Source organism: Leptodactylus fuscus, chromosome 11, assembly GCF_031893055.1.
Source record: "Leptodactylus fuscus isolate aLepFus1 chromosome 11, aLepFus1.hap2, whole genome shotgun sequence".
NCBI classification, from domain to species: domain Eukaryota; kingdom Metazoa; phylum Chordata; class Amphibia; order Anura; family Leptodactylidae; genus Leptodactylus; species Leptodactylus fuscus.
This window is the reverse complement of record NC_134275.1, coordinates 67,101,721-67,123,288: the sequence shown is the minus strand read 5'-3', so window position 1 is coordinate 67,123,288 and position 21,568 is coordinate 67,101,721. Positions and strand designations below refer to the sequence as shown.

At 43.6% G+C, this 21,568-nt stretch overlaps 1 protein-coding gene across 1 annotated transcript in view; it reads right to left on the bottom strand.

Moving 5' to 3' along the window:
- NRK (Nik related kinase) overlaps positions 1-21,568 on the bottom strand; it is a 181,152-nt gene that overhangs the window by 69,019 nt on the left and 90,565 nt on the right. The window contains exons 14-19 of the mRNA XM_075259060.1: positions 19,245-19,310; positions 15,206-15,367; positions 14,621-14,758; positions 13,571-13,702; positions 8,618-8,682; positions 5,391-5,482 (exon numbers count right to left, since the gene is read on the bottom strand). Of these exons, the coding sequence (XP_075115161.1) occupies positions 5,391-5,482; positions 8,618-8,682; positions 13,571-13,702; positions 14,621-14,758; positions 15,206-15,367; positions 19,245-19,310 (655 nt within the window). The remainder of the gene's footprint in view (positions 1-5,390; positions 5,483-8,617; positions 8,683-13,570; positions 13,703-14,620; positions 14,759-15,205; positions 15,368-19,244; positions 19,311-21,568) is intronic.

Sequence of the window (21,568 nt, the reverse complement as noted above, 5' to 3'; positions counted from 1 at the left end):
TCCCTATAGTGAATTCTTGATAGTGATGGTTATGGGGGCTAAAGAGTTTAATTTACCTTAGTGTGGTTAGGGGAATCTGTGGGTGTCCTTGGTTTATGGGCATATGGAAGCTGCAAACTCAATACCAGGGGCGGATCCAGGGCCGGGCGAGCCGGGCAACCGCCCGGGGCCCCGCGCTTAGCGGGGCCCCGCGGCGCGGCCGGGACCTAACAAAATGGTCCCGGTCAGCATGTCCCAATTCCAACTGAGCTCAGCGTTAAAGCAGGAGCTGACAGCTCCTGCTTTAAACGCCTATGTATGCGGCAAATCGGCGGTAGGACGCCGATGAGCTGAATGCATAGGCGTTTAAAGCCGGAGCTGTCACAGCTCAGCTCCTGCTTTAACGCTGAGCTCCGGGCCTCCGGCATTTGTAGCCGCGATGTGATGACGTCATCACATTGCGGCTACAATATGTGTATGAGAGAGGAGAGAGCTGCGAGGGAACGAGGAATGGTGAGTGTGTGTGAGAGCGGCATGACACTGGGGCAGATGGAGGGGGAGAACGGCATGACACTGGGGCAGATGGAGGGGGGAGAACAGTATGACACTGGGGCAGATGGAGGGGGGAGAACGGCATGGCACTGGGGCAGATGGAGGGGGGGAGAACAGCATGACACTGGGGCAGATGGAGGGGGAGAACGGCATGACACTGGGGCAGATGGAGGGGGGAGAACAGTATGACACTGGGGCAGATGGAGGGGGGAGAACGGCATGGCACTGGGGCAGATGGAGGGGGGGAGAACAGCATGACACTGGGGCAGATGGAGGGGGAGAACGGCATGACACTGGGGCAGATGAAGGGGGGGAGAACAGCATGACACTGGGGCAGATGGAGGGGGAGAACGGCATGACACTGGGGCAGATGGAGGGGGGGAGAACGGCATGACACTGGGGCAGATGGAGGGGGGGAGAACGGCATGACACTGGGGCAGATGGAGGGGGAGAGAACAGCATGACACTGGGGCAGATGGAGGGGGGAGAACGGCATGACACTGGGGCAGATGAAGAGGGGGAGAACAGCTTGACACTGGGGCAAATTAAGGGGGAGAGAACAGCATGACACTGGGGCAGATGAAGGGGGGAGAATGGCATGACACTGGGGCAGATGAAGGGGGGAGAACGGCATGACACTGGGACAAATGAAGGGGGGAGAACAGCATGACACTGGGGCAGATGAAGGGGGGATGGCATGACACTAGGGCAGAGACGGGGGGGAAATGAAACTGTGGGCAGATAAAGGGGGAGAATGGCATGAAACTGGGGACAGAGATAGAGGGGGGACATGAAACTAGAGGTAGATGAAGGGTGTATATGAAAATGGGGGGGAGATATAATTTACGGGTGACTGTAGGAGGATTATACTGTGTGGAATCACATGAAAATTGAATGAGAATGGGTGGGGTCAACATAAAAGTGGGTGGGGCCCAATTCTAGTCTTCAACAGTTGGGAAGTACAGGTTAGAAGTGCAAGACCCCCAGTAAGTAGGGCCCTGCCAAAGTCAATTGCCCAGGGCCCCGCAAACCCTGGATCCGCCACTGCTCAATACTGATGCCAGTATTTATGGACCCTTTAAGGCTCCTGGGCCTGGTGCGATTGCACCCTCTGTTACGACCCTGATTGAAGTGACTGCTGCAGTCAATCACTGTCCTCAATCATGGCCCTTTCATATATAGCATGTGCGTACTGATGTCAAAGATTGGCTACAAGAGACATGTCCATGCTGTCATTGCTGCATGTCCAGCAGGGACCACAAAAGTTGAGTTGCTGGAGCAACTCTAGCTCTTCAAAGCAAAACCGCCGTGTGATTTCTACTGTGTCTGAGATATGATATATATGCATATATAAAATATCATCGAGACTGAGAACCTGAACTTAGGGACAGTGGTGTAACTAAAGTCTTGTGGGCCCTGGTGTATCCTTTTGTCCGGGGCCCTCTACCTCATCCCTATAGTGAATTCTTGACAGTGATGGTTACGGGTGATAAGGAGTTTAATCCACCTTAGTGTGGTTAGGGTAATCTGTGGGTCTCCTTGGCTTATGGGTCAGATTGAAGCTGCAATCTCAATTCTGATGGGCCCCCTAAAGCTCCTGGGCCCCTTTGCGCCTGCACCCTCTGCACCCCCTTAGGTTACGCCCTTGTTTAGGGATAAAAAGACTTACTGTATATGATTTGGAACAAACATGATGAGTGACAACTTTCCAGTATCGGTATGTATAGAGTAGACAGAACCATCCTGTATTTTCAGGGAAGTCAGGACTCTTACTGTCTTTCCCGGGAGTCCTGTCAATATTTATTCTGCATTTACTCCAAACATGTATATTACAAAGCTCAGCTTCTCTCCCTCTATCATATCCTGCTTTTAGATAGAAATTCACCAGACAGGATGGTTCTGGAAGATGATCCCTGCAGATTTACATCACGTAATACTTATTATTTTGCTGGCTAATGTCTATTCTCTCATTTGGGATTAGAAGTAATTTTTTGTGTGTTTGTTAAGCAAACCAAATGAAAAATATATAGTTTTTGTAACTTTAGAATCTCCAATAAATTACACTGTAGCTGGATACATTATTCTATACATTAACCTGTATATGTGCTTACAGCGGCAGCTCGTAGTTAACAGTTTCCAGAAACTATAGGATAATAGAGCTGATGCTAGTAGTAGGCTTAAGTGCAGAAATCCCAGGGGATAAATAATTTCCCGCAGTACATGCCAGTGGGACAAGTGTAAGATGGAGAGCACTTTACTGAAACGCTAGCAATGTAACTTTAATAATAAGGAAGAATTATGTTTATATAAAGACAATGAGCAAGTTAAAATGTACGAGTTGTGGGACTTAGCAGAAATCCCCTGGAAGCCGCCCTACTTCAGCACTTTTTTACTGTAAATCTGTTTTTCTGGTTGTGAGGTAAGCAGCAGAGTGGAGAGCAGTCAATCGATGGGCAAACATCAATTATTTCTAATCCTTAACCATTTGTTAAACAAGTATAGAACATCACTATACCGAATGGTAAGTGCTCATAAAAGCTGTAAAAAGTTAGGCCTGGTTCACATAAAAGTGGTGACCAATGAAAGCACACGGACCCTATAGACTATAATGGGGTCTGTGTGTTTTCCGTGCAGTGCCTACACGAATCATGCTGAGAGGAAATTACTTCTTGCAGTACTTTCCTCTCTGCATGACTCGTGCAGATACCGTGCGGAAAAAAACCACACAGACCCCATTATAGTCTATGGGGTCCATGTGCTTTCATTGGTCACCACTTTTTAATGCCCCAAGTGGACTCCCCAAACGCAGATGTGAACCAGGCCTAAGAGGGGTTGTTCTGGATTACACCTCCACCAGACCAGTTTCAAAAGAAGTTAGCCATTTTTTTCTCATCCTTGCAAATCTCAATTATAGGGATTCTACCATCACCAAAACCTCTGTTGGATGCATGGGATATGGCCATGAATACCAGGGCACATGTTTTCACCTGTAGTTGCCACCAAGTGCTGCCTCGTAACATAACAACTGACGGTTCTTCCTCATTTTCATGTGGGTTAAGGTTAATTTTGTGGCAGCAAAATTATACTTGTAAATATAAGGGGCACCTTCACTGTATCACTATCAGACCCTACAATAGCATATAACCGATTTAGAAATTATTTTGGTGGTGGTAGACCTTTCACCTCTTCCACCAACTCCAGTTCTTAGCATCTGAATTTAGCTGTTGCTCTACTAATTCTGTCAGAATTAGAATTTTTTCTCTAGCTCCCACCATTTCTGAGCAATAAGTTCTGTTTGTTTTGTCGCCTTACACGTTACTCTGTTCTGGAAAGGGCGCATGAGTCGGAATTCCAATCAGAGGCAACCAGTGTCAGAGCCCAGAATCACATCCCTTGTCCGCTCCTGCCTGACACTGCCCTCCTGACAGTACACAACGTAAATAGTATATCCGGCACCAAAACTAACAGCACTGATTGCTCAGGAATGGGGGGGGGGATAGAGAAAAAATTCCAACAGTGGCAGAATCAGTGGAGCTGCAACGTAAAAAGCTGGACTTGATGGAGGTGGAGATGGGAGGACCTTTCAACACAACCTGGGGACTAATTCAGATTTTATCTATTTATTATGCACTATGCACTCATGGGGCAAATTTATTAACAATTTACGCCTGTATAAGATGAAAAAGAATAAAAAAATCAAATAACTTTGCAACTTTATTAATTACATTTGTAACACAAATTGTCACAAGTGGCATTTTTATGCTGCCCACTCCACTTTCCAGAAAAGGAACATGGCCGTGGGCAGGACCATTGACTGTCCCAGATCTCCGATGGTTAACTAGTAGTGCGTCCTATGTCCGCTTACTATGGGCTGGTGTAGATTTCAGTGCAGGGGCATGGCATGGTAGAGGTCACCCTTGATTTATGTGGAGTCGTGTTCCTCTAACTCCCATAGAATTAGATTAGGAATTAGGGAAACAGAGTAGCACAGGGAGCTATGATGTTTCCGTCACCCTTGAAGCTATGGAAATAATGTTGCTCATTACGGAATTTTTCAATTATACCTATAGGGAAACTGTCAGCATTTCCATAGGTATAATTGATGTGCTGCCATTTTCAAAATCTAAGCCAGAATCTCATCCACCTTGCAGCTACTGTATTGCTGCAGCATTACTTCCGTGGCAAAAACGCTTTGTTTTTGTAACATAGGGCTCCAGGCTTCAGCCTTAAAGTATAACTACATTGTGAACAGCAGCTACTGAAACAATGTCCGCTATAATTGCAGTATTGGATTGTGATTCCAGGGCATTATCACTTCCGAATGAAATGACTTGAAGTGCGATGTGTTACCTAAGCTGTCACTTAGCCTGCGGACAGCTCTGCGGAAAGATTACCGTAAATGGCTAACTGCTGGTAAGACAAGGCTTTTCAGGGGTAGTGTGCAAATACTGGACAAGAAATACATTGTAATTACTCTGCCACTTTAAGATAAGCTGCAGTCTCTGGTTGACTCATGGTGGAGGGCTGCCTACTTGGCAAACTTACATATATTACCAAGACCGTAGTGCAATAATACATGGTGTGACTTGTCCAGCTCAGCAAACACTCCAGTTGTTCAAACCAATAAAAGATATCCCGTTCATGACTTTAAGATGAGGGTATGCACAAGTGGGAAATTCAGACCAGACAATCTAATCTGTACATTGGCCAAAGACTGGACGCAGTTGCATCTGCACTCTGGCCAATGCAATATCAAAATTTAGGAAGTTGCAAGTCGCTGCAAATATGAATACATATGCACAATGTAAACCCAACCTTAATAGAGTTGAGCACTTTGGATGCTTGGAAGAAACAATCACCTGGTTTCATTCCTCGGCTCTGGTTGGCATTCCCAGTCATATTGCTACATTTTGCTGGCTCAGGTTGGTCCTTGAACTGCTGAAGGAAGCCACTAAAGGAGAAAATGTACAAGGTTAACGCTCCGACATATATATATATATATATATATATATATATATATATATATATATATATATAAATAATGATTCTCAGCACCTCTCGTCTGTCGTTCACCTTTACATTTCTGAAAGTAACAGGAAGTTCAGGTACGTGAAGGAAAATGGTCCAGTCCTATCACTTTCCATTGTCCAGACCTTACTGTGATTTCTCATGTTAGGGTAGTAGATGCATACAGTATATTACATACATCTTGTAAAAAATATCAGTTTTTTACCTGTTTTACCATCCCAGCCTTATGCATGCGTATGAACCCTGTAGAGGTTTTTGGACGCACCATTTATTTGTGTGTTATGTCGGAACAGCAGTGTTAAGGTGAAATAGACTCCATTGCCAGCTCCGGAGATGTATCATTAGACAGTGCAAGACAATTGCTGAGAAAAACACCCAATGCCCGTTGTCACTCTTAGGGAGCATTCACACGGAGTAACGCGGCACGCAATTTGGCGCGTTTGCGCCGCGTTTGCGCCGCGTGTTATACGGACCGTGTTTGCCGTCGCGTTAACGGCGCGTTTACGCAATGCGGCGTTAACGCGATGGCAAACACGGTCCGTATAACACGCGGCGCAAACGCGCCAAATTGCGTGCCGCGTTACTCCGTGTGAATGCTCCCTTAGGCTAAGGCCCCAAAAAGCGAGCCATAGCTAAAAAGCGCTGTGGAAACGACCGCAGCAGAAATGCATTGCAAGTTTTCCTCTGCAAACTTTGTCCCTCTTACACCTATAGTGTTTCCATAGATATAATTGACATTTGTGATTTACAAAAATTCAGTGATTTTTCAAATCGTAGCATTTCCGCTGCAGATTTTTTTTTCTGCAATGTGTGGTTGTGATAAGCCAGAATCCCATCCACTTTGCAGGTACTGTATGCAATATTTTTTTTTTTCTTGCCACTGCGTTCCCGCCACTAAAATTCCATTTATTGGCAATGTAGGACCCTGACCTTACAGAGCACGGCATCTCCTCTCATGTAACTACTACCAACAAGAAGGCCAGATTTTCCTTCTCCCACATGTGAGGCCCCATGTTACGAAAAGCTACTTTTTTTGTTGCAGATTTTGCTAGTTTTTTTGAGCCAAAGCCAGGAATGGATGTAGTAGAAGGGAGAAATATTAGGACTTCCTCCATATTTTCCATTCCTTTTGTAGCCACTTCTGGTTTTGGCTCTAAAATCCGCAGCAAAATCTACAGCAAAAAAAGCAGCTTTTCTGCAATGTGGTCCTCAGCCTAAAAGTGTCCTAGAAGTGTCTCGCAGCCACTTACCTTATGCGGTAACAGCAAGGACAGACCTGTAGTTCCCATTTGAAGCATTGTCAAAAGTGCAGGTGTAATGTGGCAATTAGTGGACGCATGAAATTACCGCTAACCGTAAGGCTGAATCTACTTGCTATTATTGCTTCAAATAAAAAGTACAGGTGCCTCCTGAGAATTAGCAGACAGACTGTATCACAATAGAAGTTCACACCTCAATAGATAAAACCCATAGTGTACCATTATTACATCCACCACTGGTAATAGATGATATCGCAGCTTATCTTCTCCCCTCCTCACACAGATGATGTCTAGAATACTCTCCCATAGACCTTATTGCTGCCTAAGTTCATGACTATACTGTAAAGCATATCACTAGGGTTGAGCGATCGTGTTCCAAACACGATCTTTTTAGGTGGGATCGAGATCGGTGATTATTTCCCACAATGCTTTGCTACTAGCCAAGCATTGTGGGAAAAGCTAACAATGTTAGCCTTTATACTGAGTATAAGCTCCGCTCATTCTGAGCAGAGTGTATACTCAGTGTGAAGCCTCTGCTGCGGTTCCATAGGAATGAATGGAAGCAGCCGGCACACAGCCTTAACCCCTTGTGCGCCGGCTGCGTCCATTCATTCTAATGGGAGACTAGGTAACATCTCTATTAGCTACTTACCTGCAGAGATGGCTGATGCAGTGCCCGTTCTTCTTCATCTCGCTGCCCCTGTCTCCCAGGTTAGTGTTAAAGAGTTAGGAAGAAGGTGGGGCTTGTGGCTTAGGAGAGTGTGGGCGGGTACAGGGTGGGGAGACATGACTTCTCCCCTCCCAATACCCGCCCACACTCTCCTAACCTCGAAGAAGAACGAGAACACCGGGCACCGGACCAGCCATCTCTGCAGGTAAGTGGACACCGGGGGGACTAAGTAGCCAGAGGATTAAAAAAAAATCCTCTGACTACTTAGTAATTAAAAAAAATCACTACACAGCGTGGATTCTAACATTTAAAGCGGTCAATTGTTAGATTCCATGCTGTATAGTGAATAGGATTGTTTTTAAAATCAGATCTCCGATTAGTAAAAAAATCCCATTGACTTGCATTGAGATCGGAATTGGGATCGAGATCGGGTTCGATTGAAAAATGATCAGAAATCGGATTTCAAAATCGATCCTGAAAAGTCAAGATCGGCTCAACCCTACATATCACTAAATGTTAACGCAGTAGAGGAGAAGCTCAGGCAATTATTTGAGCTTATTGCGATTTTGCCGCCAAACTTTAACATACGCAAATATTGGTCATACACACTGATTTTGGACAGTCGTGATGCAGAATTTTGTCAATTCGCCATACGAAAGTCCAAGGTGTATGGCCGACTTAAGGCCAGGGCTGCACTGCGACTTTTTGTAGTATTACTGATTGATCTTGACTAATGAGATACTAGGCTTATATTTACAGCATTGCATACTCTCCAACGCATTCACCTAGATGGCAGCTGTAACTCAATAGTTAAAATCAATTAGTAGCGCTACAAAAAGTCAAGGAAAAATCTTTATTTCGGATCACTTGATACATTAGTCCGAAGACCGAATCTCACGTCTGTCATTTATAGCCCTGTGCTTGCGTGGGTGTTGGGACTGACTCACAGAAGAACACTTTTTATCTTCTAGAGTTCCATGGGTTGAATTTCTCCTTAAATAGATTAGTTATAATTGGTGTTTGTCAGAATGTATAAAGAGAAGCTTGCAATTATGTTCCCAGAATTGTCTGTCTGGTTGTGCTTAGGAACCATCACAGAGCTGGGATGTGTGCCGTCGCCTTCACTTACCCAGATGGGCTCCTTTGGTGGCCTCGGTTGTCCTTATAAAACTTCGATGTGGTTCGTTCTGGAACCTGAATAGAAGACACATTTCCGCGGTAAGCACTGAGTGACATCATACTTATATTGTACAAGCTTCGAGCCTCTATGGTTTGATGTTTTTGTTTTTTATACAAAAAGAGCTTAAATAAGAAGTAACATGTATCATTCAAACATCCTACACAGAGCTGGGAAAAAGTATTCACCCCCCCCCCATCCCCATTAGTGTTTAGTCTGTGTTGGAGAACAAGGGGCTTTGTTGGTCATGGTGACCAATGACAGTTCATGTTCCATTTTCCCAGCCACTTCAGAACACAGAAGTTGAAATCGAGGACAAGACCCATTTTTCTTGAGTTTTTTTTTAATTATATTTACAAAGAGGCTTATAGACTTAAAGGGGTTCTCCAGGGAGTCTAAAATAGTTATTTGCTCCAGAGTTTTTTGCCAACAAACCTGGAGGTTTCAGATTGGTTACGTGATCAGAACCGGTCCCGGAATTGCTCTGCCTTCTCCCTCCTCTGCCATTTTCACCACTATTACCTGTGCTATGGGGACTATACTATAGTCTGTCAGCCCCTATAGCACAGGTAGACTATCAGTGAGAACAGTTACGGAGAGATCTACCACCTGGTCACATGACCTGGATTTGTAACCAGACAAACCCTGGGTTCACTGGCCAAAAGTCCCAAAATATGTAACTATTCAAAGACTCCCTAGAGAACCCTTTTAATGCCATATAATGATTGATTATACAACATGTACCCTACAAGACATAACCCATAGACAAGTCTGACGCTGTATTTGGAAGGAAGCAGCCATGTCTTTCTAATCTTAAGCCTGGTTCACATCTGTATTCAGGGATTCCATTCCCCTCTCTCAAGAACAATGTGAAGAAATATGTCCTACAAGCAGTGCTTTTCTCTCCGCATTATTCACGCAGAAACTGAGCGGAAACCACACGGACCCTATGGGGTTTATGAAGAGCAAAAAACAAAACAAGACACCGAGCGCTCTGAGTGCGGTATAGGGATAACACGTGGTAGAGATGTAAAGAACGATGAAATAACCAGTTGGCGTCTCACATGATAGGGTTGTGAATAGTCACAATCCCTTTGATGGCTTTGTTTAGAGTCCAGGTGAGAGTGGCAGGGGATCTGATGGTATACCGGGTAACCGGAAGAGAAATGCGTATAGACCAAGAACCAAATGTCTGTAGTAGGAAGGACACCCGCGCTCGCTGGTAATGGTATGACACAAGAACCGGGATATCCAAAAATAGGATCTTTATTGAGGTAAATAAAACAGCACGACGCGTTTCGGGCCCCACCGGGCCCTTTTTCAAGTGCAAATATGCAGGTCACGTCAGGCCATCCTACTACGGACTTTTGGTTCTTGGTCTCTACTAGAGATGAGCGAGTAGTACTCGATCGAGTTGATATTCCATTGAATACTACGGTATTCGAAATACTTGTACTCGATCGAGTACCACTCGCTGTTCAAATGTAAAAGTTCGATGCAGAACCAGCATTGATTGGCCGAATGCTATACAGTCGGCCAATCAATGCTGGTTCTTCTCCTACCTTTAGAAGTCTTCTCCATGCAGCTTCCCCGCGGTGTCTTCCAGTTCTTCTGGGGTCCTTGGATTTCCTAAGGTAACCACTTTTTTATACAGATTAGGTTTCCATTCAGGGAGTCCCCAAGTGGAACCCTCAAACACAAACCTGAACGCAGATGTAAACCTAGCCTCAGAATACACTGTGATACAAAGTTTCAGTACTGAAATATTTCCACTTGTCTATTCGTTTCATTCTGATTCTTTCCTCTTTTATTACCATAATATATCCAGAAATGGACATCAACCTCGATTTTGTTCAGGAAGCCTCATATAGCATTTGTCGTTGTCCACAGTATTGATGCAAATTGTCTACAGGTAAACTCTGTATGCCGTGATTTTCTCAGTCCGGTACTAGTGATGCCCATTTGACGATTTGACTATTAAGTCAATGGAGCAATGAGGGCAATGGATGAAACAACACACATCACTGACTGTTTTCTGGAAACGGCGCCACATCTGTTGATAGGTTGTCTCTGGTATTACAGCTCATGTCTATACAAGTGACAACCATGAACAGATCTAATGTTTCCAGAAAAAAAAGAACATCACCTAAATTTATTTATTATTTATTCATTAATTTATTGAATTCTCTTATTTGTATATTGCCAATATATTGTGCAGCGCTTTACGTATATTGTCAGTCATTGCCACTCATAGGGCTCGCAATCTAAGTTCCCTATCGGTATGTCTTAAAAATGTATCTATCATTCTTACAAACGTCTGACAAGTGATCAGTTTCTGACTGTGAAAGTCGATATACGAGGACAAGCCGTTCTTAGATGAGCGATGCGCTCCTTTGTTTCTGTCTGGATTTGATCAGTTCTCCTTGTAGATGTGTGTGTGTTGGGAAAGTAATCGGAATTGGAAAGGCATGAGCCCCCTCTGTTTTGGGATTGGTGAGATGAGATCTCCGCACCCAGATTCGCATGCTACCATGACACGTCTGATGTTTGTACAACTAGTCGCTGACCAATACAGTCGATATGGTCGGATCCTTAGGGGACTGTGGATTATAATATTACAATATTTGTGCAGGAATTGTATATATTGTGTTCCCTTATTTTACAACCATCCCCTTCACTATCCTACAAGTAAATATAGAGGAACCAATTCCAATCGGGTTCCAATGTGATAAGCCATATAAGTCTCTATGAGCGGCACTCGCCTTAGGAACCGACGAGAGGAATGGATATGGAATATGAATATGATCATACCCATCAGATTTATGATCGCTGGCTACCAGAGAGTTAATAACATCCCATTTCTGTATGGTTCATTTATTTTTCTTGAGAGCCATGTGTTCTTCCTATCTGTGAAATGCGGATATGTAGATCATGTTTACAGACCGTCCTCTGTTCCTCTGTTCGTCTCTGCTCCAGTTTGTTTGTACAGTTCTGAAGTTCTAATAGGTTTGAAAACATCATTTGCAACGCATGGCTGAATTTTAGAGATACTTAGACGCTGTCACAAAGATTTATCCCCGTGTTTAGTCAGGCTAACAAAATATACTAACTTTTGCAAACGTAATGTCAGCGAGTAGATATATATATATAATTTTTATATATACGTTTTACTCAGAAATCTGGGGCATCATCAAAATTCTCTGCACATGAATTCACACGTTTCATTTCATAGCCGTTCTGTATAGAAAAGTTTGATCCTGATAACTTTCGGTAAAGTTGACTCTGCTTGATCTTAAAGGGACATTATACAAAAGATTTGTAAAAATTCCAACCCTCCCTCCAGCTGAGACCAGTGATAAATAGCGATGATCTGGTGGATGCGAATATGCAGTGTTTTGGATGCAGCAGAAACGTGACAAAAAACACTGCGTAGCTGCAAAGGTGACAGGAACTGCAGCAACCTTAAGCCGAGGCCCCGCGTGGCATAAACGTTGCAGTGGAAATACCACGAAAAAAGACAGTCACTTTTTTTTTTGCTCCAGATCCATATATAGGAATTTTTTATACTTCTCCCGTCTGCTTAATTCATTTGCATTTGGCTTTAAAAAAAAAAAGCAGCAAAATCTGCAACAAAAAAGGCAGCTTTTCTGCAACGTGTGGCCTTAGGCTAAGGCTAGCACTGCCATTCTCTGTGGCATGCCAGAAGACAGGAAAAATGCACATACACTTGTATACCTAGAGAAGCAGCTATGAAGCGTGGATAACCCAACTCAGCTTCACAATGGGGAGAGCTGTATGAACAGGATTTCTGAATAAAAGCAGAGCAAATACAGACAGGACTCCTAGGAAAGACAGTGAGAGTCCTGATTACCCCGCATACACAGTGAGAGTCCTGATTACCCCGCACACACAGTGAGAGTCCAGATTACCCCACCCACACACAGTGAGAGTCCTGATTACCCTGCACACACAGTGAGAGTCCAGATTACCCTGCACACACAGTGAGAGTCCTGATTACCCCGCACACACAGTGAGAGTCCAGATTACCCTGCACACACAGTGAGAGTCCTGATTACCCTGCACACACAGTGAGAGTCCAGATTACCCTGCACACACAGTGAGACTCCTGATTACCCCGCGCACACAGTGAGAGTCCTGATTACCCCGCACACACACAGTGACAGTCCTGATTACCCTGCACACACAGTGAGAGTCCTGATTACCCCGCGCACACAGTGAGAGTCCTGATTACCCCGCACACACACAGTGACAGTCCTGATTACCCTGCACACACAGTGAGAGTCCTGATTACCCCGCGCACACAGTGAGAGTCCTGATTACCCCGCACACACACAGTGACAGTCCTGATTACCCCGCGCACACAGTGAGACTCCTGATTACCCCGCCAACACAGTGATTGACATCCTTCTGTGTATATACTGATACATGGAGAGATATCAATCATGGCTTGTGGGCAATGTGATGAGGACTCTCACTGCTTCTCCTAAGAGTCCTGCCAGGATTAACACTACTTTATACTCAGAATTCTTGCTCCAACTCATATGACCCTATGTATCACAGTGCGGCTTCTCCCGCTCTATCATATTCTGCTCTCTGATAGGGCAGCAGAAATCACTTCATGTATTGACTTTAGGAATTAAAGACGTAGCAACACGAGTCTACATTGTTATTAACACACCCATAATTTTGGTGCATGTTAGAGCATATAATACCAAAAAAACATTTGTGGATCCAAGCTGAATTTTTGCCAAGAGGAATTGTCAATATTAATATTATATAAAGATCAGCTGGTATTTCTCCTCCCGTATATTAAGAAAAAACCTGTAGATCAACATGAATGAATAAATACAATAGCATACACTTATTCCTACAACTCCCATCTACCTTCGGGGGCTGTTCTTCGCCTTGCACTGAGCCCCAAAACACATCGTCCTTTCCTGGGGTCAGAGGACTTATGATCATGTCAGATAGGGAACTGCTGTAGTGATTGTCTCTACTGGAGCGGAGATTTTCATTCTTTGTTTAAGAGAGAAAACAAACACATGGATGAAATAATAATGCTGGATCACAGGAGACGGGGCTGAATGAACAACGCATTTCCAGCCTGGCTCTCAAGAGAGTTTATGAGCTATACATATTAATATTAACCTTTTCTTTCACAGTCTAAGGGAAGCACATAGAAAAGCAGAATATGCTTGGAAATAGAACTTCTTCTCATTTCCATAGAAGTTTGTTTGATGTAAGGAATGTGATCCCAGTGTATCTGCACTCTTAGGCTCTGTTCCCACCACGTTTGGTGTGTATGTTCTCCTTGTACACCGGGGAGATAACTCTCGGCACATGTGCTGATTATAACCATAAAGCCTAGTAAATGCCAAGAGATCAATTATTCTTCTTATTAATGTAGGAAAGTGTAGTCTGCTTCTATATACTATATGTAGATATCACCCATAAAAAGGGTGCTACATTGTATACTGTTTTTTTGGGGGATGGGTGTGTACCATTGCATGCCAATACCGTGAGATATGTTGAAGACATATGCTTGAAGTATTTCCCTTGGTGTATAAGAAGTCTTACTAAGTACCTTTCATGCTATATGCACATGGGAACAAAGATGATGCATAAAACACAACACTTTGTTGGGAATGGTCATCAGAGCGTCAGTGGCACCTTCATTTTAGCAATTATGGGGGTCCAAGGAGCCACATCCAAACCAGTAAGATACAGCATATCGTAACCTTGTCTTATAGACAGTGAAACCTTTCCAAAAGGCTACCCTCTCCTTAACCAGACCCATTTTTTGTGACAGATTTTCAGTTGGCCATACTAGCCATCTTCTTGGAGTTGACCACCTCTCTAGAAGACCATTTTTTCATGCAATTTTGTGTGGTCATTTCAAAGAGGTGTCAGTGTAATTTATATACTGTAACTTACCTCCATAATGGCTCTAGGTAAAGCTGGCGTACAAGGACTAGAACTGCTTCCGGAGCCAAGCCTAGAATGCGCTTGGGGTACAAAGCCTGTCCATTTATGACTGCTGTGCTCAACATTGGCGATTCTCTTTTCTAATATCTGAAATTATAACCAAAGTGAAGTTAATATTAAGATTTTTTCTGGCCTCAGTTTGGTTATAGGTATATGATCTATGAGGTGGTCACTCTGCTATGATCTTATACACCAGTGTGTCAACCTAGTCATAGTATCTATGACCAGGTTAACACAAGTCAACAGTGGCATAACTAAAGTCTTGTGGGCCTCGGTGCAATCTTTTATCCAGGCCCCCTACCTCATCCCTACAGTGAATTCTTGATAGTGATGGTTATGGGGGCTAAAGAGTTTAATCCACCTTCGTGTGGTTAGGGTAATCTGAGGGTCTCCTTGGCTTATGGGTCAGATTGAAGCTGCAATCTCAATACTAATGCCAGTGCTTATGGGCCCCGGTACGACTGCACCCTCAAATTGTGCCCCTGCAAGTCAACATTACAAGATTTTGATGTAACTTTACATCACAAATCTTACCTTTAATTCATGCATTGCATTAGTGAATTTATGATCTGGAAGATGCTTTGGTGAATCTAGATTCTTCTCCATGTGGTCATGTTGGAGAAACAGCAGCTGGGTCTGATCTTTGGGCAAGGTCCGATGAAACTTCTTCTGACTCTGAGTATCCTCAGTCTTTTGCTGTTCAATACAAAATTTTATAAACACCTTTATTTAATGATAGTACACAAAAACGTGAAGGTTTCTTGCGCTGTGCACACTTATTCTTCATTGATATGCACGTTTCCCGTAGTTCATACAACTGGCCTATAGAAATATGTAGACAATTTCCCGACAAATATTACAAGGAGCGACAATTAGCTCATACTCCCCCGGGAGCTTGAAATATCATCTAAAGTGGTTGTAGATGGAAAGAAATTAAATTATGAGAAGGATTATCACATTCTGAAAAGATGGATTTACCAGTTTATTTTAGGAATATAAATGAAGTCAGATTATGAGGAGTGTGAACACTGCACAATGAGGGAAATCTCAAGAGAGGAACAAGGTGGTGTCACTCATTGCAACCAAACTTCTGTCTTTTTTGTAAAGGAGTTTACAAAGGAAAGTAGAGCGTGAATGATTGCTACTAGAGATGAGCGAGTAGTACTCGATCGAGTAGGTATTCGATAGAATACTACGGTATTCGAAATACTCGTACTTGATCGAGTACCACTCGCTATTCGAATGGAAAAGTTCGATGCAGAACCAGCATTGATTGGCCGAATGCTATACAGTCGGCCAATCAACGCTGGTTCTTCTCCTACCTTTAGAAGTCTTCTCCGTGCAGCTTCCCCGCGGTGTCTTCCGGCTCTTCATTCACTCTGCCAGGCATCGGGCCTGGGCAGAGCCGACTGCGCATGTCCGCTTGTAGTGCGGGCATGCACAGTCGGCTCTGACCAAGCCCGATTTCTGGCAGAGTGAATGAAGAGCTGGAAGATGCCGCGGGGACCCTGCAAGGAGAAGACTTCTCGGAGGATCCAGCCCGACCCTCACTCGTGGACTAGGTAAGTATAATTTGATCGAACGTTGCCTACCCCTGAAACGAGCATTTTCCCCCCATAGACTATAATAGGGTTCGATATTCGATTCGAGTAGTCGAATATTGAGGGGGCTACTCGAACGAATATCGAACCTCGAACATTTTACTGTTCGCTCATCTCTAATTGCTACGTGATTTGTTTCCTTTGAATTCCTTTGGAAAAGTTTGCATTATTTTGGGATTTTGATATAAAAAAGGATTTATTTGTATTTGCAGGTCAGCAAGGGCTTGTAGCTAGAGATGAGCGAACAGTGTTCTATCGAACACATGTTCGATCGGATATCAGGGTGTTCGCCATGTTCGAATCGAATCGAACACCGCGTGGTAAAGTGCGCCAAAATTCGATTCCCCTCCCACCTTCCCTGGCGCCTTTTTTGCACCAATAACAGCGCAGGGGAGGTGGGACAGGAACTACGACACCGGGGGCATTGAAAAAAATTGGAAAAAGTCATTGGCTGCCGAAATCAGGTGACCTCCATTTTAGACGAATAGTGGATTTCAAATCCGGGTCATATGAGAATGTGAACTTTGTGACTATGAGACAGGGATAGCTGTACAGGCAGGGATAGCTAGGGATAACCTTTATTTAGGGGGGAATGTTATTAAAAATAACTTTTTGGGGCTCTATCGGGTGTGTAATTGTGATTTTTGTGAGATAAACTTTTTCCCATAGGGATGCATTGGCCAGCGCTGATTGGCCGAATTCCGTACTCTGGCCAATCAGTGCTGGCCAATGCATTCTATTAGCTTGATGAAGCAGAGTGTGCACAAGGGTTCAAGCGCACCCTCGGCTCTGATGTAGCAGAGCCGAGGCTCCACAAGGGTTCAAGCGCACCCTCGGCTCTGCTACATCAGAGCCAAGGGTGCGCTTGAACCCTTGTGCACACTCTGCTTCATCAAGCTAATAGAATGCATTGGCCAGCGCTGATTGGCCAATGCATTCTATTAGCCCGATGAAGTAGAGCTGAATGTGTGTGCTAAGCACACACATTCAGCTCTACTTCATCGGGCTAATAGAATGCATTGGCCAGCGCTGATTGGCCAGAGTACGGAATTCGGCCAATCAGCGCTGGCTCTGCTGGAGGAGGCGGAGTCTAAGATCGCTCCACACCAGTCTCCATTCAGGTCCGACCTTAGACTCCGCCTCCTCCAGCAGAGCCAGCGCTGATTGGCCGAATTCCGTACTCTGGCCAATCAGCACTGGCTAATGCATTGTATTGGCGTGATGAAGCAGTGCTGAATGTGTGTGCTTAGCACACACATTCAGCTCTACTTCATCGGGCTAATAGAATGCATTGGCCAATCAGCGCTGGCCAATGCATTCTATTAGCGTGAACTGAGTTTGCACAGGGGTTCTAGTGCACCCTCGGCTCTGCTACATCAGATTGCTACATCTGATGTAGCAGTGCCGAGTGTGCATCAGATGTGTAGTTGAGCAAAACTGACTCAGCACTGCTAAGTCTCTGCATTCGCATAGGAATGCATTGGCCAGCCTTCGGCCAATCAGCGCTGGCTCTGCCGGAGGAGGCGGAGTCTAAGGTCGGACCTGAATGGAGACTGGTGTGGAGCGATCTTAGACTCCGCCTCCTCCAGCAGAGCCAGCGCTGATTGGTCGAGTTCCGTACTCTGGCCAATCAGCACTGGCCAATGCATTTCTATGGGGAAAAGTTAGCTTGCGAAAATCGCAAACTGACAGGGATTTCCATGAAATAAAGTGACTTTTATGCCCCCAGACATGCTTCCCCTGCTGTCCCAGTGTCATTCCAGGGTGTTGGCATCATTTCCTGGGGTGTCATAGTGGACTTGGTGACCCTCCAGACACGAATTTGGGTTTCCCCCTTAACGAGTTTATGTTCCCCATAGACTATAATGGGGTTCGAAACCCATTCGAACACTCGAACAGTGAGCGGCTGTTCGAATCGAATTTCGAACCTCGAACATTTTAGTGTTCGCTCATCTCTACTTGTAGCTTAACCTCATATGATCTGCCACTCACTATATATACAGTACTATGCAAAGATTTTAGGTAGATATGGAAAAATGCTGTAAAGTAAAATGCTTTCAGAAATCGCAAGGTTAATAGTTTTTTGTTTTTTTTTCAATTAAGAAAATTAAGCGACTGTGTAGGTAGGCTTGTTCCAGTCCTTCTCTCTCTTCACGTAATCCAAGACAGACTGGATGACATTGAGATCAGGGCTCTGCAGGGGCCGTATCATCATCACTTCCAGGACTCCTCCTCCAAAGAGCAATCACACCAAATATTCACATATCATCCTAATATTTGGTGTGATCGCTCTTTGGAGGAGGAGTCCTAGAAGTGGTGGTGATACAGCCCCCGCAGAGCCCTGATCTCAATGTCATCCAGTCTGAGAGAAGGAATACAACAAGCCTACATACACATGAATCTGTTGCTTAGGTCTCCAAGATGTTTGCTGAGGTCCTTCAAAAACTGTCTACAAGTCTACCAAGAATAATTGATGAAGGGCAAAGGGTGGTCACATCAAAATTCTTCATTTAGATTTCTCTTTTGCTCATTTGCTACATTTTGTTAATTTACAGAAATAAACATTAAAATAAGGCTTACCTTTCAGAATTTTATTATTATTTTATTCAATTATATTATATATATTATATATTATATTATATTACATTTAGGGTCAGCTGTTTTGACCACCAAAAACCATACAACTGGAAGTAGCTTTGCTACTATTCACTTCCGGGCACCACCAGTACACTATATGGACCAGGAGCTGTATACAGTGTACAGAGCTCCATACATTGTAGTGGTGGAGTCAGGAACTGTTTCCAGCCATGTATCTTATATGTGACTTCTGGAGGTCACATGAGCTGGTCAGTGCGAGGTCCTGGCACCAGACTTCGAACGATCCTATACTGCTGACCTATCCTGTGGATAGGTAATGCTTATTAAATGTGTTCAGGTCCTGGACAGCCCCTTTAATATATCATCTTCCTTACCATTTGAGAAGGAGACTTTCCAGTTGGGGTACTTTTTCCATCTGTTTTCTGCTTCAAATCCTCATGCTGTAAAGAGAAAATAAAACAACCATTTAAAAATAAATTTTAACCAAATTTACTATATATTGTATGAACAAAACAGGAATCGGATGATTCTATACGACAGCTCAAGTTTTATAGCTATCTGTTAGGTTCAGATCACAATGACTATAAGGGGGTCAGATGGGTTGCTGTCATGGAGTCTGTCCTTATACTGTGCTACTTTGTTTTGGAATTTTTAACGTAATCTGAGGCTTCTATGAAAGCCTAAAGTACAGGTGTGAACACAGCCTTATAGGCGTCTATACTTAAAATTTCTGACCTAAGCCCTAATAATACTATATTAAAATTCTGCCTCTTCCAACACAGGAAGGATAGGACCCAAACACATCTTTAGACGTCTCATCATTGTCTCTTTGGAACAAAACAACAGGAACTGTTAGGAGACTTCTCACATACTTATTTTTTGTGGCTTTGGCATGGAGTCTCTTATTTACACAATGCTGCCAAAAACTGAAGCATTAAAAAAAATGTACAAATTAATGATAAAGCCATGTGTATTAACATATGGTTTTAGAGGATTTTATTTTGTGTATTTTATAAGACCTTAAACTTAACACAACCTTTACACGCACAATATGACGTTTAAGAGCTATGCGTGAATCCAGCTGTATACTGTGAGGTCATGACGTGGTAGAGTGCTCATAGTAGCAACTTGGGTCCTAGGCTCAATACTGGGCCATAAAAGGCTGCAGAGCCTGCACTTCAGGGCAGATCCTGGGAACGAGAGGAGGCGCCTGGGTCTGTCCTGAAATACTGAGAGTCTGGTGAGACCGTACTGTGCTATTTTGTTTTTTCATTTGGTTGGTAGTATCCCACACGTATAGTTAGCTTTTTACTGTTTAGTTAGTGCTCGGACGAGCAGGGTTTGCTTTGATGTTTTGCCTGAAGTTAAGGCTGTATTTTATTTTGCTTATTCTGTACCTGAAGTGAAGATTTATTTTGCTGTTTTTTCCAAATAAACCTGTTTGCACCAGACATTGTTTCCCTGTCTCTGACCTGCTGGGTCCGCACCATTGCTACCTTCCGCACAACATGGTATATGTACCTGTGCAACAAGTCACTGAGAATTTATGCAGAAATTGTAGCTTAATAGGGTTGAGCCGATCTTGAGATTTCAGGATCGTCTTTAAAATCCAATTTTTGATCATTTTCCAGCCGATCCCGATCGTGAAATTTGCTCGATCGCCAATCGGGATCCGATCTTTCCCGATCGCTCAACCCTAAATACAATAAGTCATCGGTAGGGTTGAGCTGATCTTGAGATTTCAGGATCGTTTTTGAAATCTGATTTTCAACATTTTCCAGCCGATCCCAATCGTGAAATTTGCTTGATCGCCAATCGGGATCCGATCTTTCCCAATCCTGATCGCTTACCAATATTACTTGCCCTATGAGTGGCATGTCTTGGGGTATTGGCGGAGCAAACATAAGAACCAACATTAGGAACTAACTGTATCTTATACTACCTACGGAATTTGCACCATTGTTTGTTCTATCTGGAAAAGATCGGATCTTTCCTTTTGCACCTGCTTGCAAGAGTGTCAGAGCAAAGTCTTCTCTGAAAGAAAAGGTTGAATTATGTTCTCCATATCTGATCATCTGAGCGATAGAGGACATTATATGTGGCACCGGAGAACTACCCATCTTGTAAAACGAAGCTATTTTAGCTTTTGCTGAGACCTATAAATAGTGGGGAGATTTGCCATCTCTTTGCTCATAAGGCAATGATATTAAAGTATATTGTGGTCGGATTGTACTCGTTTCTATCCATTTTCAGCCCTGTCTGTGTTAAAATACTTTTATGTTCTGTACATTTATCAGATTTTCCAATCCTTTTTTACATTTCAGGACTATATTTTGTGTAGCTTTTTTCCTTTCTTAGGTTTTTGCACAATTCCCACTAGCTAACACGATGTCCTTAGGATAATGCTCAATATGTTACAGCCCATAAGATTTAAATTACATAATTTAATGAAGATTCCAACTGACCATTGACTGCAATAGAAATTAGAAACAAAGCGGACCTCAGAGACTCTACGATTATTTTTAGAATGTATCATTACCACTGTGTCTAATACGGGGATATAATCATTACCTCTGAGCATAAACTTTGATTAAAAGTACATTTTGTATACTTAATGGAGTGATAGTAGGGTCTAAGACTCCTGAAAAGAGCAGTGTATAGTCCCGTAGAGAATTGGCATTCTTACATATTGACTACT